This window comes from Agelaius tricolor, unplaced genomic scaffold, assembly GCF_023055355.1.
Source record: "Agelaius tricolor isolate 1412-34295 unplaced genomic scaffold, bAgeTri1.0.p SCAF_13, whole genome shotgun sequence".
NCBI lineage: Eukaryota > Metazoa > Chordata > Aves > Passeriformes > Icteridae > Agelaius > Agelaius tricolor.
This window is the reverse complement of record NW_027269273.1, coordinates 21,984,677-22,000,895: the sequence shown is the minus strand read 5'-3', so window position 1 is coordinate 22,000,895 and position 16,219 is coordinate 21,984,677. Positions and strand designations below refer to the sequence as shown.

Here is a 16,219-nt window from a genome sequence, read left to right as displayed (position 1 = left end):
AAACTTATTCCATTGCACTATCCAAAAACTTATTCCATTGCACTTCCCCCACAGGGAAAGGGTTCAACAATTACAATAAAAAATGTCATGAAAATACATAAAAGAATTTTCACACCAAAAATGGAATAATAAGCCCTTTTTTCCTTCTATCCGATCACACAAAGGCTAGCAAACCTACAAGCATGTGTGTATCTTCATAACCACACCCCCAATTAGCATTTCATGCTAAATTGCCTTTGTATTTGATAAAAAAAAGTTAAATAACAGTATTCACACACACACACAAAAAGGTATTTGCTTGCACAACTGAAGGAGCAGTGAATTATATGGTGGTTTTCATAGCATGCCCTGAAAGGAAGAAAGCAATTTTAAGTCTAAAACCAGTCTTGGGAATAACCGAAATGGGTTTCAGTCAGGACAGCAACACAACTCATCCATTTCTGCACACATTCATGAATTATATTTTAAAATTGATTTTAAATCATATAAACTATGATTGATTAGTGCTAATATACTGCTTGAAATGATAGTGCCAGCTGCAAAGACTGTGAACAAACAGAATGTTCCTGAATAGAATATAAAATAAGCTGTTACCTTCTCTAGGACACACACACACAAAGAACAAGAGCCCTACATGCAGCATCAGCTGCTACTGTGGAGGAGGGCAAAACTAACACAGAAAATCTGTGCATTTAAGAGTGTGATAGACTGGACTCAAACATCCTATTCCTGCCTTAGTAGAGATATTTGAGCATTTTCCTTAATCAGTAAGAGTTATACATTTAGTTAACTGGCCTTGATTCTTTATAAGAACAGAAGAAATTCTGGATAGAAATTAACAGGAAAAACATCTGGCAAACAATGTTTACTACAGTCTGATTTGCAGGGAATATTATAATGCCTGCATGGGAACTACAGAAATGATCTATCAGCAGCAGAACATGAGCTGAATTGATACTGGTCGAATTGATATTTGGTGGGAAAACTAGATGGGAAAAAAATTGTTTGGACAGATTACAGGATAAACCTAAACTTCCATCAAGAGCAATTACAGTGCAGAACAAGGAATCCTGGAAACTCATTAGACCAAAAATAATTTCTAGTACTGGGGAGAAACAACTAAAGATAAGAGAAAAATGGAAAAATATAAGCATTAAAAATTCCTTTTTTTTTTTTAGAAAACTCTACATTAGAATGAATTTGCAGTAGGGCAACCACTGAAAAATACCTAAATGTGTAGGCTACTTAATCACTAGAGCTAGTCAGAGTTTCTACCCCACATCCAGGCTGCAGTGAATGTCACTTGCTATTCTTTCACAGTGACATTTTCCACATGGCATAAGCAGGAGAAACAGCCTTTACCACTAGCATCAATTTGTAAAGCAGACAGACTTGGTTGCAGAATTAATATTGTGGGGGACTACTTTGCTCTTTGTCAAATTATTTTTTAACACACCAAGAAGTTTAATGACACAGGGAAATAACAGGGAGAAAATGAAGCGGCAGTGAATGAAGTGCACAGAGACAAGCAGCCAGCAGCTCAGTAAAGCCCAGGCAGCATTGACCAAATAATAAAGTCCTCTGATATCCAGCATTTTATGAAGAGAAGGCAGACAGTTTATAAGTTTCATTTTTATTTCCTGAGAAACTCAGACTGTCAGGATGAAGGATTTCTTCCATTACTTACAGCCTCTCTCTTTCACAATGAAACAGAGTGAGATGCTTCAGAAAATGTTAAATATGCTTCCTGACACATGATAAGACAAAAGATCAAAAGATGGTACTTTCTTTCCCTAATGTGGAGAAAAATCCTTTCTTCAAATAAATAAATCTCTTTTCCTTTCTAGAAAAAAACAAACAAACAAAACCAAACAAACAAAAACTAATTAGCTAACAACTTCTGGGTTCTGACTGAGGAAAAGGCAGAAGAGATGCAGTTACAGCACAGTTCTTGAGGCTGCTGAGTGTGCAGCAACCCTTAAGGATCTTTTCCTCTCTTTTTACCTCTCTGAACACCTCCCCTCTGCCTCTTTCTCTTCCATAACCCAGGAAGCATCAGTAGTTTCTGGCATGTGGAGATGCCCTTATGCACCCATTAATGTCCATGTCCTGCTATTGTCAAGGATATCCTCCTGCTTGTGCTAGGAAAGGTGTCTCTGCACGAGGGCTGACCTTTGTCACAGAAATATTCTGCTTCCCTTTCAAGGCAGATATTTGGCTACCATATTTCCAAAGCTTATTAAACTAAATGATGGCTACTAACCCTAAAAGTCAACTGTGACTGAATGAATCAATAATAATTCTGTCCATCTTAAATCTGGTCAACCAACCTTTCATTCTCTATAAATCACTGACATCAGAGCATCTCTTGGATCATCACCACCACAGAAAGATGTACTTTAATGACAATTGTAATTAGGATGTTAGCTAATGGTCTGTAACTCTGACTTTATTCCCCTTGTTTTGCATGAAGAAGGGCATTTCTTGTTACTAATGCAGTAAAACAAATGTCCTGAATGAGGAGTAACCTTCCAAATAGGAAGGATTCCAAATACTGTAGGATCTGAAAGACAAAATCTTACTGCTATTGATATTAATGGGAATTTGACCACAAAACTACATGGGGACAAGATTTCACCCAAAACATTCCCCCACTGCAATCCATTCCTTTTACTTCAAAACCTTAATGATCTAGCTTGAGTTCAAGGTTTGTTAATTCACTTTCATTTCACATTTTACAAGTCTGACATAACGAACCAAATTTGTCTTCAGTGAAATTCCAATTAAATTACATTATGTATGAGTTCGGTCTAGCACTTAAAAAGAAAATTAACCTTTACTTCAATCTTCCCTCATTTCTTAAGGCAGAAAAAAGAATTAGCATGGTGACACTGCAACAATAAAATTATCTTAAAATTTGCTACACTCCTAGAATTCTTCTTTTCTCCTTGTTTTCTTTACAAAATGTTTATTACTTCAGAGCAACTATATAATTAAGATTGGTTTTATAAGCTTTAAAAATACCAGTATAGCTGTCACTGGCTTCCTTATTGTGCTCTACATTTATTAGCATGAAATCTTTATGTTTCAATAAAAACATAAGCTTTTACTTGCAGAGCCAGTCTCACAGTATAATTATGATCTCCTTTTTCAGAAGTTAATGCTCCACCAATATTCCAAAAGGAGTTTTATATAAAACTAAGGCAGTTTCATTGACTTAAAAAGACTTCTTGTTGACCTAAAAAAAAATTGGAGGAATTTTGGAGGAAAACAAAGGTGTTTCTAGACTTGAAAAGGAAAACAAATTATAAAATCACATTTTCTGAGCTATCTGAATCTATAGGTGTGCTCATATTGCCAAAATTAAGAATGCACATAAAAGGTAATTTGTTTTACTTTTAATGCTGATGGGAAACTCTCAGGAAGGCTCACAGGATTTTGTTCATGATTTTGATGCATTACTTTTTAGAGAACTTCTCTGCATTCCCTGTATTTATATTTTTGTGGCCTGTAACATAAAATAAAGCAAAAGTTACAAGGCTTCCTTTTGTATTTTTTTCTTTTTGTATTAATTTCCTTTGTCTATTCTCCCTCCAGCAGATTCACTGAAAAATGTTATAAATTTATTGCAAAAATATATCCTTGGAAGGATTTCAAATATAAACACACATTCTGTCATGGAATCATGCTGAGCCTGAGAGCGACAGCTCCATCTGGTGTATTCACTTCCCCCTCCCCCCAACCCAAACTGTTATTAAACAGTAATTCTTGTATGTAAAAACCTGGAAAATATTTTCTGGCAAGAAAAATGCAATATGAGTGGGAAAAAAAATAATCAGCTACAGTTTTTTTTCTTGGGAAAGGATGGTATTTATGAATCATCCTTCATAATCTAAATACCAAAATGATGAAGCAGCAAACAGAGCAATGTTGCTGTTAAATATTCAGGCATTCTGTGCCTCAGAGGAGGGCACATGCTGCACATCCTTCCCTGGTCCCAGTGTGGTCACACAGAGCCTAATCCAGACCCTCAGGAATCAGCAGGAATCCTTCACTTTAGAGAGCTTCAGAGCAGACTTGTAGTTCTCTTCACATATGAATAAATTTCTTTGCTGGTGCACATGAAACCCATCACCATGAGGCTCGGGTGGGTGCAGAAGGAGGGGACAGCTCCATTCCAGCTGCACTGCTGGGCCTATTTCATGGCTCAGTGGCACAAGCTGGGCACAGCACACCTGGCATCCCCACCAATCCCCCACCACTCAGAGTCTGTGCCAAGATATTGAGTACCACTGCTCCTGACTATGCTCCAATCTGAGAAATTAGCAGGTAATTCATCAGATATAGATCAGAGGAAAACATCATTATCCATTGCTTCAAGGTCAAACACCATGCAGCAAATCATCAACCAGCCATTTTCAACATCCTCTGACTAACAGCTTCCATTGAGAGATAATAGAATATAATAAAACTTAGCACAATTACTTGATGGTGCCAAGTCTGTAAACACATGTCCACAGACTACATCAGTCTTCTTTTCACAGGTCCTTCAAGGGCCCAGCTGTTACCTGATCACCCTGCAACAGTAAAAGTTGTAATATTTTTGCATTGTTTGCCTCATTGATGGATATTGCAGAGGAGTTGGGGCTGTTCAGCCCCTTAAGGCTTCAGGAAGGCCTAACAGCAGCCTTCCAGTAATTTAAGGGGCTGCTAGAGAGCTGGAGAGAGAATTTCTTACAAAGGGACAGTGAGAAGACAGGGTGTAATGGCTTTACACTGGCAGAGGAGAAATTTTGAATCAGAATACAGAAATTCTTTTCTGTGAGGGTGTTGAGGCACTAGAACAGGTTGTCCAGAGAAGCTGTGGCTGGCCTGGAAGTGTTCAAGGCCAGGTTGAATGGGACTTTGAGCAACCTGATCTAGTGGAAGGCATCCCTGTCCATGGCAAGGAAGTGGGAGCTGGATGATCTCTAAAGTCCCTTCCAGCCCAAACCATTCTGTAATTCTGTATTTACCAGTTTGTACCCCGTCATGAAACAGTAATAACCAGACACTGATAAAGAAGGCACAGAAAGTGCTTCTACTCTATTGAATCTGTGTGTATTACTCATAAATTTCACAGAAAAAAAATTAAAAATAATAACACAATTATATCTGTATTCAGTTAAAAAATAAATACGATCACAGCCATTCATTCTGGCTATCACTGCACTCACACTGCAGGATCTGTCTTACCATGAGACGATACTTCACTTCTGAATCAACTGGTCTTCCTGCCTCCATGCAGGCTGTGAACCAGGAGATGTCCAGCAGCTCAAACCTAGAGCTGTCACCCACAGCCTGTCCCTTCAGCCAGTCCAGCACCTCCAGGTAAGAGTTGTTCTCAGCCACAATATGAGTGACTGAATCACTGTCAAGAAGTACACAAAAAGTTTTCTTTTTTTTTTCACTGAATCAACTGTACACAGATACAAAGATGTTATTTCTGTATTTACTTACCATCCACTTCCTGACAATTGTAGTGTATATTGTACTTTAGGATGTGGGAAGCACTGAAGTTTTCATATCACCATATATTTATTCTAGTCACTGACTCTGCCTTGAGGAAAGACTGTAGTCTGACAGCTTCTGTAAGTGCAGCATTTTCTTTCTTGAAGGATCATTTACCTTCCATAGACACTAACCTAATACACATTCTTTGCAATTCTGAAAATATTTTGCTTACACAAGCAGTACCTTAATTAAAAGGCTGCTTGACAATACCTCTTGACAAGAGGTTGTTTGACAGCCTCTTCCAAATATTCCTCATCAACGAGTTAAAGCTTTGCAACATTAAGAAGTCAGTTAAGAATAATTATTTAAAACTTTACAGCCAGTAATATCTATTAGGATACTGAAGTTTTCTGTACTTGTATGAAGCTGTTTATTACATATGGCACTGCCAAATATTCATGAATTAAATCGTATGAACTACATGCTCCATATAAAGGCCATTTCCTTGCTGCTAAGTCAGTACAACAAAACTGATGGTTTAGTGAATACAAAATTTACAGCTTGAATTGTTATTCAATACATTATATGGTGTACATTGCCTAAAAATACAATAGCACAAATGCTATTGCAGTAAATTTCAGTTGTTGTACAAGAACAACATTGCAAAGGATCACCTGATTAAAAGGTGATCCTTTTAAAGATTAAAAAGAGACACTTCTGTACCCATCACAGAAAAATAATGGACAGGGACAAAGCTTTGTTTCAAGAAAAGATTACGTGCATACTTAGGATGATCTGTAAGTTTCTGTCTGGCCTGCTGATGTTTCTCAGCAAGTTGGAAAAAATACAGATTTGGTAGGAAATTTTGAATGATTCTGAGTGCTCCTGCTCCCTATGCATCCCACAAGGGTGCTGTCACCCCCACAAAAAAACATGAGAGAAAGGAGAAAATTCTTCATTTCCATCAACTTGTAGAATTAAGTATCTAGAAAATATAGTCCAACATTCATTTCTATCAGGCAATAGATTCCTAAACTCCTTGCAGGAAAGGCACAGACAGGCAGTGTCACTATTTGACACTATTTTTACAAAAGGAAGCTAGAGATGGAACATAAATTGTCTTAATGGCAGCCAAATCCCCATTTGGAAGTCTGTGACTTTCTGGTAGCCCATGATGGTGACAGCCTTCTGCATATACAGTAAATTTCCAATGGAGGAGCTGACAGATTGCTCTGCAAGCCCTCTCCAAGAGCTGGAGAAGTGGAGCCATCAGCCTGTCAAAGCAGAGAGGACACCACTGGTGGCAATCACTGGTTAGCATGGACTTCAAAACATGCTCCTGTTAAAGGCAGACTGCACACTTCAAAGCAAATTACCTTCAAGAAAACCAAGAAAATCCCTTGGCCCATCTCTGTGATCCTTATTCAAATGAGTGATCACCAGTTTCATTAAGTCATGAAATCACAATGACAAATACTGGAATTGCTCCATAAAAAATTGTTATCAAATAACTCTCCAATGCAATAAACATACTGTATTTTGGAACTATAAGAAAGGTACTGAAAGGACTGTACTTCAGAAATGTGTGTCATGCTATAGCACAATTTTTTTTCTCTCCATGTAGTGGAACTTGGAGAGCAGAGTCCATCAAAAAAGAATGAATCACATTTTTTTTCTAAAAGATTACAAACACAGATTAAGTGAATCCCCATGAAACACTGTTGGGTTTATTATTATTTAACCCTGCTAGGTCCTACTTTAATTAAACTGTCACATCTTTATATCTGAGTTAAAAAACCCAAACAGTTAGAGACATAGAACTTCTGCTTCCTGTGGTTTATTTCACTTCATATAAAATATTCATATGTCATGTATTTGTACCAAGCTGCAGAGCTGGGAACTTTGCCATAACTATGCACACAGCAGCAGTTTAGCTGCTGTGCTCCAGTTTCCTCTCATACCAGTACAGCTGTGCTATTTTCTTGGCATAGAACATAACAAATTTAACATTTCCTCTGTCATTTTCAAAAGCAAAAATCAACAGTTAAATAGTTTTGTTTTATCCAGTAGCAGCTACGCTGAAATTAAACATAACACCTGCCTCATAAAACTTACAGGAAGTCTAAATATTGGCAATAAATACCCATGTGTCAAAGCAGCCCAGATAAAGCATTTACTCTACAGATTATTAACGTAGGGTCCAGAACAGCACTCTTCATTTCTTTTTTCCCCAAGAACTCAATTAGTTTTGTATCAGATGCTAATTGCTTACTTCTGTTCAATACCTGCTTTAATCTTGCTTTATAAATTATTTTACCCTCCCTTCTTCCTCAGACTATCAAAGTTGATGGGGTTGAAAAGAAGACTGTAGAAATACACTTTTGTAGGGTTGTACACTCCAGAGACAGACCCAGAGATGTGATCAATACTTGGTTTTCCTCCAGCTTTTCAGAGAACCTATATAATGATGCAGCTTTTGGAAAACTGCATAATGACATAACCAGCATTTATGTAAAGCCCTGTTTGGAGGAAGGCTTCCTTCTGAATGAGCTGGTTTGCTGAAACCAGACAAACCTGAATCTGGAGTGTGTTTCCACTCTCAAATGCCACATCTGTGGTATTTTACTCCTAAGATTTTTCTCCAGTGCTCTTCCAGATTGTACCAAAGCAAAAGCCATAATTTTGAGACCCATATTAGGGTAAAAAAGTTAAATACTATAATACCAGAGATGATGTAGACAAATGTCCCCCTCAACCCATCACATTTCCATTCCTGTACATTTAACCTTTTTCGTTTTCAAAATTGGCCATTAAATTTAGCTTAATCTTAACCTGACTTCAAAGAGGAAATAAACAATGAGTGATTCAGATGAGCTAAAGACACAATTTATATGCAGACCCATGAAAATTGACAGATCTAAGATAAATTAGAAATGCACATTTTAAAAGTGAAAAATTAGAAATTTTGCTAAGTTTTGTGCTTTCCCTGCTTTCTGACCAGAAGATAATTGAAATAAACCACATACTAGGAAAACCCACTGAACTCTTGAAACGTATTTATAATGGAAAGAGCCAAGTATACCTACCAAAAACATAGGCAAAAGCTTCAATCACAGTCACTTGTATGACTATATTGAATTAAAATGCTTCAAACAGCATTACTACATGTTATTTCAAAACATATAAACATTTTCCTACCTTAGCTCACTTTCTACTCTGAAACCTTTTCTTCTTCCCAGTTCCATCAAAAACATCCTTCTGGTCAGCCCCATCTTCCTCTGCATAATAAAAATGACAAAGTCACTGAACTTTATTTCATAACTGCAGGAAAGTTTTGGGGAATGCAACCCTTTCTGTCTCTTCCTCTGGGAGATTACAGCTGGAGCTTTGAACCTATCCATGATGCAAGGTAGAAATGCTCTCACTTGGGTAAAACAGAGGTAACATGCTTTCTGCCAGGCAACAGCTGTATTTAATGTCACCACCCATTGAAGTAATTTTCTTGTTTCCCCTCTGAAATCAAAACCAGGTGCTACACAAGCAGAAACATCACCGGCTCTCTGCCAGCTGGGACTTCTACAACAGAAATACTCCAGACAGGTACAAAAATTATTTCATTCCTTAAAACAGCCATTGCCTACAAAGATTATACAGATAAAATTGATCAGCCAAATCATCTCAAGACTTCAACCAGGTCTCCAGCTGATTGAATGGCTCAGTTCCACCTTTTTGCATTTAAGCACCCAGTGACCTGCAAACAGCTACAGAGGAGATTATGGAGGCCATTCACATTCCTCCTCTGGAGGAGGGGGTACTGCTCATTGCAGAACTACACCAAAGTTTTTGCCAGTGTCATGTTGGATGCAGCTCTGTATCTCCCTGGATTTCTATTACAGCAAGGCGAGCACAATGACGCAGGTTTACAGCCTGTGCATCTACTTCAGCACAAATCTACTTCAGTGGTGAATGCCCCTATTCCCATGTCAAGCTGGATTTTTATTTTTAACATAGCAGACAATTTGGATTGTACCAGTCCCTCACAACACATCAGAAATGTTATGTTACAGTTCTCATTGCTCATGTTCTCATGGGGAAGCAAGGTGGAAAAATTCCTAAGTCAGATCCATCAATTATATTTTCAGTTCTTTTATCACAGGTGGATATACAAGCTGAGTTTCAGGAAAATTAGTCAAAACCCGCTTCCTGCAATTATGGCCCTGAGTTTAAAATTAAATTGTAAAAGTATTGCAGACATTTTCTGAGCCCTATAGCTCTTACTGCTTCAACAGTATTATTGCAGATATAAAGAAATACTTTTCATCCAAATAGAAACTAACCATCCAAAAATTAATATAGAGCTTTCAGCTCTGGGGTCTTCCTGAGGCCATGAAAAAAATATATACATAGTGCAGTATATAGATTAGACTGGATTCATTTCTTCCCTTGCCTAGGGATAACCCAGAAGCCAAAATATCTATTCCTCTTTTGGATTTATAACATTAAAATTGTCAAAATAAATCATTTGAAGGTTATTTTAAAATTATATGAGATATTTTCATAGGACCTGGAAAATGGACAAGCTGACTTAAGAGGCTTAAGCAAAAGAATAGCAGCGAGGAAGCAAAAAAAAAAAAAAAAGGAATGGATCTGGCATTAGGGCTGAGCAATCTGTTTTGGTTGTTCCATGTCTTTTTTCCAGACTACTAATCAACCATTGAACATTGGTCACTTCCCTGTTTATAGCTTTCCTAGACTCGGTAAAACACTTTTTCTCAATCCCTACAAGGAATAATGTATTGGAGAACAGATTCTTTACATATGTTAAACAAAGTTTTATTTTATGTTATAATTAATTCAGTGCCCTAAAACATGTAAATATAATTTTCCCCAGCGTAACATCAATATGCTCAGTGCCAGTAAAATCCTTCTGGCTTGAATAACAAGTTTTTATTCCTTTGTGTTACTGTTATAACTCTTAAGCCAGATTTTCAAGGGTATTTAGGTGCCAAAAAGCTGCCAACAGAGACCTAGTGGGATTTTCAAAATATCTAAGCAACCTAAGCATTCAGGTCCTTTGGAAATCAATTTCTGGCTTTGAACCTAATGCAAAGAGATTTTCTCTAATAAACACAGTATAATATGAAAAAGTCTCTGCCAATGATGCAATTTTACTAAATGCACCTTCTAAAATTAACAGGATTTCCATATCCCAGATGAGTGAATTACTTACTCTCCTACAATATTATATCATAATATTTTTGACAGTACCACAGAAAGCAGAACATGCATTAGAGAGAAGGCAAATACAACAGAGAAAAGGCATGTCCTTATTTATGACAAAGGAAAAGTATACATCTACCTGAGCCATGGCACCATATATGATTCATGGCCTAAAACCACTGAAACTTGCAGAAATTTTCCATCTCATTACAGCCTCATGGAGTTCAGAGTATTTCACATTCCTTGAGGGAAATCTGAACAAACTTTTATGTTCTTGCTACGGATCACTGTTGAACATTATCAAAGGCAAAGATTAAGAATTCGACACAAATACTGATGGCCATTTAAGCAAACATTTTTCATCACTTGTGATGTGGGTGCCAACAACAGCATTCCAGACTCCTCTGAGGAGCAGAGTACTGATCAACTTCAAAGGGAGATTCTTTGAGAGGAAAAGTGCTGCAAAGGACAGCTCCTCTGAATTTCAGTATTCACATTTTCACTGCACATTCTTGATTATTGTCAGTCTTTCAGTACCCTGATATCATGTGAGCTGCATTGTAAATATTTTATAAAGTAGTACTTGTCCATTCATGTCGCTTTCACGAAAATTGTGAAATTTTCTTTTAATACATAGCTACAATCTGCTAACCTTCAGAGAAAACATCTCTCAAATACCAACAGTAAAAATCAGAGAAGTGATTGGATGCTTTCTTATTTTGCATAGGCTTACCAGCATCTCATGCAGTATTGGTACACAATGATTAATTTTCCCTAGCTTTTTCATTTAGTAATTTTTCTTCAGTAATTCAGTATTTTCCAATGAACCAATTAATGGAATTTTTTTAATACTTCTCATGTTTGTTTTTGTCAAGATATTCCCATTACTATTCTTCTGTTTGAATTCTGGCTTTCTTGGCTGCCAAGCATTTCCTTTGTCATTTATACCCATTATACCAATCTTTCAGTGCCTAAAAACCATACAGCAGGTGTTTTTTCCTGTTTTAAAAATTAATTCTCCCACATTCCTTTTTATAGTCTCAAGCTGCAGCTGGGGAGATTCAGGTTAGACATTAGGAGGAATTTCTTCACAGAAAGGGTGATTAGGCACAGGAATGAGGGCACAGGGAGGTGGTAGAGTCACCATCCCTGGAGGTGTTTAAGGAAACACTGGATGTGGCACTTGGTTGACAAGGTGGTGTTCAGTCAAAGGTGGGACTCAGAGGTGTTTTCCAGCCTAACTGATTCTGTGATATCTTTATTCTTTGAACCACTAGAATATTTTTAGGGGGCAGTTCTGAGCTATAGGTGCTTGAATTATTCCCATCAAAGGTGATAAACTCCATAAGAAGTCATGTGACCAAGAATTTCAAAAAAACTTATTAAATGGTGGTATGCTTTGAATGTGCTTGCTTGGCTGTATGATGCTATTTGGCATATAAAGTAAAGTAGACTTAGAGAGGATACAAAATTCTGCAGTTGTTGTCATCAAATGTACAATATTTCTGATATATATGGTCAAAAGAGCTGGTTATCTTTTTTTTCTTTTTTTTGTGCTACCTAATTAAAAATGAAAATCTGAATAAAAAGAATTTATTTGGCAACATCTCTCAAATCATACCAAGAGATAACAGCTTGTTTAATTTACTGCATACACAGGTATTCTATCTGAGCCCTTTCTGAAGAAACTAGGGAACAGCAATATCATAGCTCTGAATAATTAAATAGAGCAATAGGGTTCTCCCTTACAGCATAGAGAAAAAGTAATTGGTGACAAATCCTGGCAGGAGCTGTTTCCTACTCACATCAATATTCCTATATTCCCTGGAAACTATTATTTTCACTCATCCTTCAGTCTCTCTGTTCAGTAACAAGGTTTACAATTGTTCTCTTTAGTTACTCTGCCTATGGTAGCTGCTTCTCCTTTTTGTGATTGTTATTGGACTATTCTTTGATTTTTGTGCTGGTACATCAATGGTTTTCTTTATACTTTAGTCTCATGAGAGCCTTGTGAACCTTTAGCAACAAGCAGAGACATATCTGCATAATCCCATCACTATACATGGCCAGACAGATCCTTTGACAGTTACACATCTCTTCCAAGCATAGTTTACAAAGGTAAATCTGCCTGGATTTTGAGCAGCATTTAGCTGGTCCCATTTATCTCACTGCTAGTATTAAAGATATTTCCATTAGCTAAGAAATACCAAGCAATCTTCCAGAGATGAGGCACTACACAAACAGGGCTGAACAGTCTAAATTTAGGCGGCTGTAAATGTTACTTATCTCAGCAATGACTCAATAATATTTCTGTGGACATTTCAAAAACTTCTTATATAACCATATAATAATAGAAATAAACACTGTTAAATTATAATAAAATTATAACACTGTTATAATAACAACTCCTATAATTCTTTATCTATAAAGAATATTTATGTCCTTTTCTGCTCCTCTAGTAGGACACTGCAAATAAAACACATATATTGCTAATTTATCTTCTTTTAATTAGTTGTTGTAACAGTTACTAGGTGGTAGAATTGATGCACCTTGCAGTGACACTGCAGCATTTCCAAACCTACTTACATTACAGAACATACAAACAGCAGTATGTGTGAGATTTATGCCTTCTATATTTACAGGTAGTAAAGCATGATGCATTTAATAAAAATAGATGTACCTAAGCCAAAGTAATGAAAACTGGGAAAAGGCTATTGCCATTATTCACAGAAATCTTTCAACTATAGGTTCAATTTTTAGTAGTACAGGAAAGCTCCCACACCATCAAGCTGAGGAGATAATGTGATCAATTAATATAAAAGAGAGAAGTAAGTAAGAATAAGTACCATAGATAATGTTGTTGCAAAGGGAAGAAAAACTTATGAATAATATTATACAAAATGCCCCCTTCTTAAGAGTTTATGCAAGTCAAACCAAGATAAAATTTGGCTCTTGAGCAAAAGCAACAGGTAACACCTAACAGAACAGTGAGTCCTGACAGAGCTCCTTCCGCACACTGCACTGAAATAAGCTGCAGGAAAAAGAGCCAGCATCAGAGAAGCTGAAGGAATTGCTGATGAGGATTAGACACATCTTTGTGTTATCTACAGAGAGAAAACAAAGCAGATGTTCATCCAAGTGATGTGTTGTGAATTTTGCAGGTGAAGGAAAAATCAATTAGAAGCCTTTTTTTTTTTAATCCTAGAAATTTGAACTAAAGGAAGCTGAAAAGCAGAGTGGAATGGAACAGAATTCTCACCTTTTTAATTTATTTAGGTGCAGCGTTCCACTAACACAGAACTAATTACTGCAGAAGTGACCTAGCTGGGTAATTAATTCATAGCAGAAAATTTTAGAATCAGGCAGCAGGAATTTTTTAACACAAAACAGATTTTGACAGTTTCCACAAAAAAAGCATACTTTCCACTTCTTACTGACTTCACCTAATAATTTGACAGCTGCCTGGAGTATCACAAAATATTTACACAGTTTTTATTTTGCAATGTGGATTTAATGGCTCTACCTTTAACTACAAAGAAGGTTAATTTATTTCCAACTGCATAAAAAAATATTTCTCCAAGCTATGAGCCATCCTTTTTCCAGGCTATCTCAAGGTTTGCTTCCATTGTTTCATCTTGCAGAAAACTCAATATTACTTATTACAATATTCTAGGTTGCAATAGCCCCTAGAAACTGTGCCCCAGTGTAGCACTCCATGTTTATTTAGCAGTAAACATGTATTGGTCAATCTTTATTTAAAAAGCACTATTTGTAGAACATTTTTGAAAAGGCAGCCCTTAGAGTCATCTGACTCTTTAAATGGCAGGTACAAGTCTCTTGCCATTATTTTATGATGCACACCTGCTTATTAGAAAATTCCATCACAAGCTATGACATATTTTTATACTTTTCAAAGACAGTACAATTGCACCTAACCGAGGTAGTTACACTATGAGCTTTACTCCTCTTTCCTGTGTTTTCTGCTGCAGAGTGGATTCAGTTTTAAGAAACCGAAATTAATTTTCTTTCACGTAAAAAGCCAGACTCAATATACTATCACTTCACTATTAATCAAGCTTGTAATTCAATATTTAAGTGACAAATCAAAAGAACACACCATAATAAAGAATTTCACCAGAAAACTTTCATGTCGTTCTTCCCATAAGGTTTCCTATATCCTTCTGTTTTTTCTGCTGCTGTGCTAAACCAATTATTGTTATGTTATATGAAGCATGACAGCAGGAAGGATATAAAGCAGGTAAGCATATTTGCAAATGCTGCTCTGTTACAATTTACTCAAATTTTACTAAAAATACATGCTATCTTTAGTCACTTTGTACTTGGTGATGTTATTAAGGACACAATTCAATATCATAGTCCTCTTTTGCTGTTGGCAGATCATTATGAGGTTTGCAATGCACTAGAATTCAAAATGTCATCCATTTAAACATGAAAAACAAAATAGGGGCTAAATTTGCCTGCATAACAAAGATGTAAGATCAGGACAAGTTAGAGGAGAGAAAGGCCTAAATCCTGAGACTGTGCTGTGGTTATAGACAGCAGGTACCAGTAGATCCCAAAATTGTTATATAGCCAAGAAATAATATTTTGACAAGTGCATTCATGTTTTCAAAAAACAGCCAGCTTGTTTCCTGATACTCTGGCCTGCTCTTCTGCAAGCTTGAGTCAAACACCAGAGCAGTCACACCAACCTACCACTCAAGCTTTCCCTCTCCAAAGCAAATGAGTAAAATAGGAGACTTTGGAAATCATCTCCTGTATATATTTAGGACAAACCACCAAGTAACTTATATGAGGCACTGAGGAAAATACTGCTTTTTTCTCTCTTATGGCCTTGCCCAACAGTCTGTGCTCTACAGACTCATCACACAGAACACCTGAATATCTCAACGTAATATTCACAGCTACAATGACCTTCAAAGGAACAAGGAAGCCAGAACAACGTACACAGACTACACAGAGTGAATGTATATCAAAATCATGTCAAGAAGTCTGCAGAGGAAGATACTCGATACTACTGAACTACTAAAATAATAAGATGTAGTCATGCTTTTTAATGTATGGGAAAGTAATCCAAGATGTCTCTTCTGAGTAATGAAATGTTATGTAAACAAAATGGGACATGATAAAGAAACTGTATAACAAGTTTAATTAAAGAACTGTAAAGGGGGGGGGGGGGGGGGGGGGGGGGTGTATAGATGTAAGTATCATAATCTGAACCATGCAGTTAACATTGATAAAATTATATTTTGCTAAGGGTATGGGTTTGAATCTACAGAAAATCTGACCATTCCATTATCTTGTGTAGGCATCTAACAAAGTACAAAATGTGCCATATTGCACAACCTGTAAAGGGAAAAATCCATGCATATTTTCTTACTTCAATAAATCCAGAAAGTTCTTTGTCACAAGTAATTCTATGTATGCTATATCTTTCCTTGTATACAGACTCAATGGCTTCCTGGCTCTTTGTTTCACTTGTCTA

General features: G+C 36.7%; 1 protein-coding gene across 2 annotated transcripts in view; it reads right to left on the bottom strand.

Annotated features, from left to right (window-relative positions):
- DNTT (DNA nucleotidylexotransferase) overlaps positions 1–16,219 on the bottom strand; it is a 147,722-nt gene that overhangs the window by 68,699 nt on the left and 62,804 nt on the right. The window contains exons 8-9 of one of the 2 annotated variants that reach the window (XM_071439172.1): positions 8,692–8,771; positions 5,236–5,410 (exon numbers count right to left, since the gene is read on the bottom strand). In XM_071439172.1, the coding sequence (XP_071295273.1) occupies positions 5,236–5,410; positions 8,692–8,771 (255 nt within the window). Of the gene's footprint in view, positions 1–5,235; positions 5,411–8,691; positions 8,895–16,219 lie in introns of those variants that run through there. The other variant, XM_071439171.1, reaches the window with a different exon arrangement.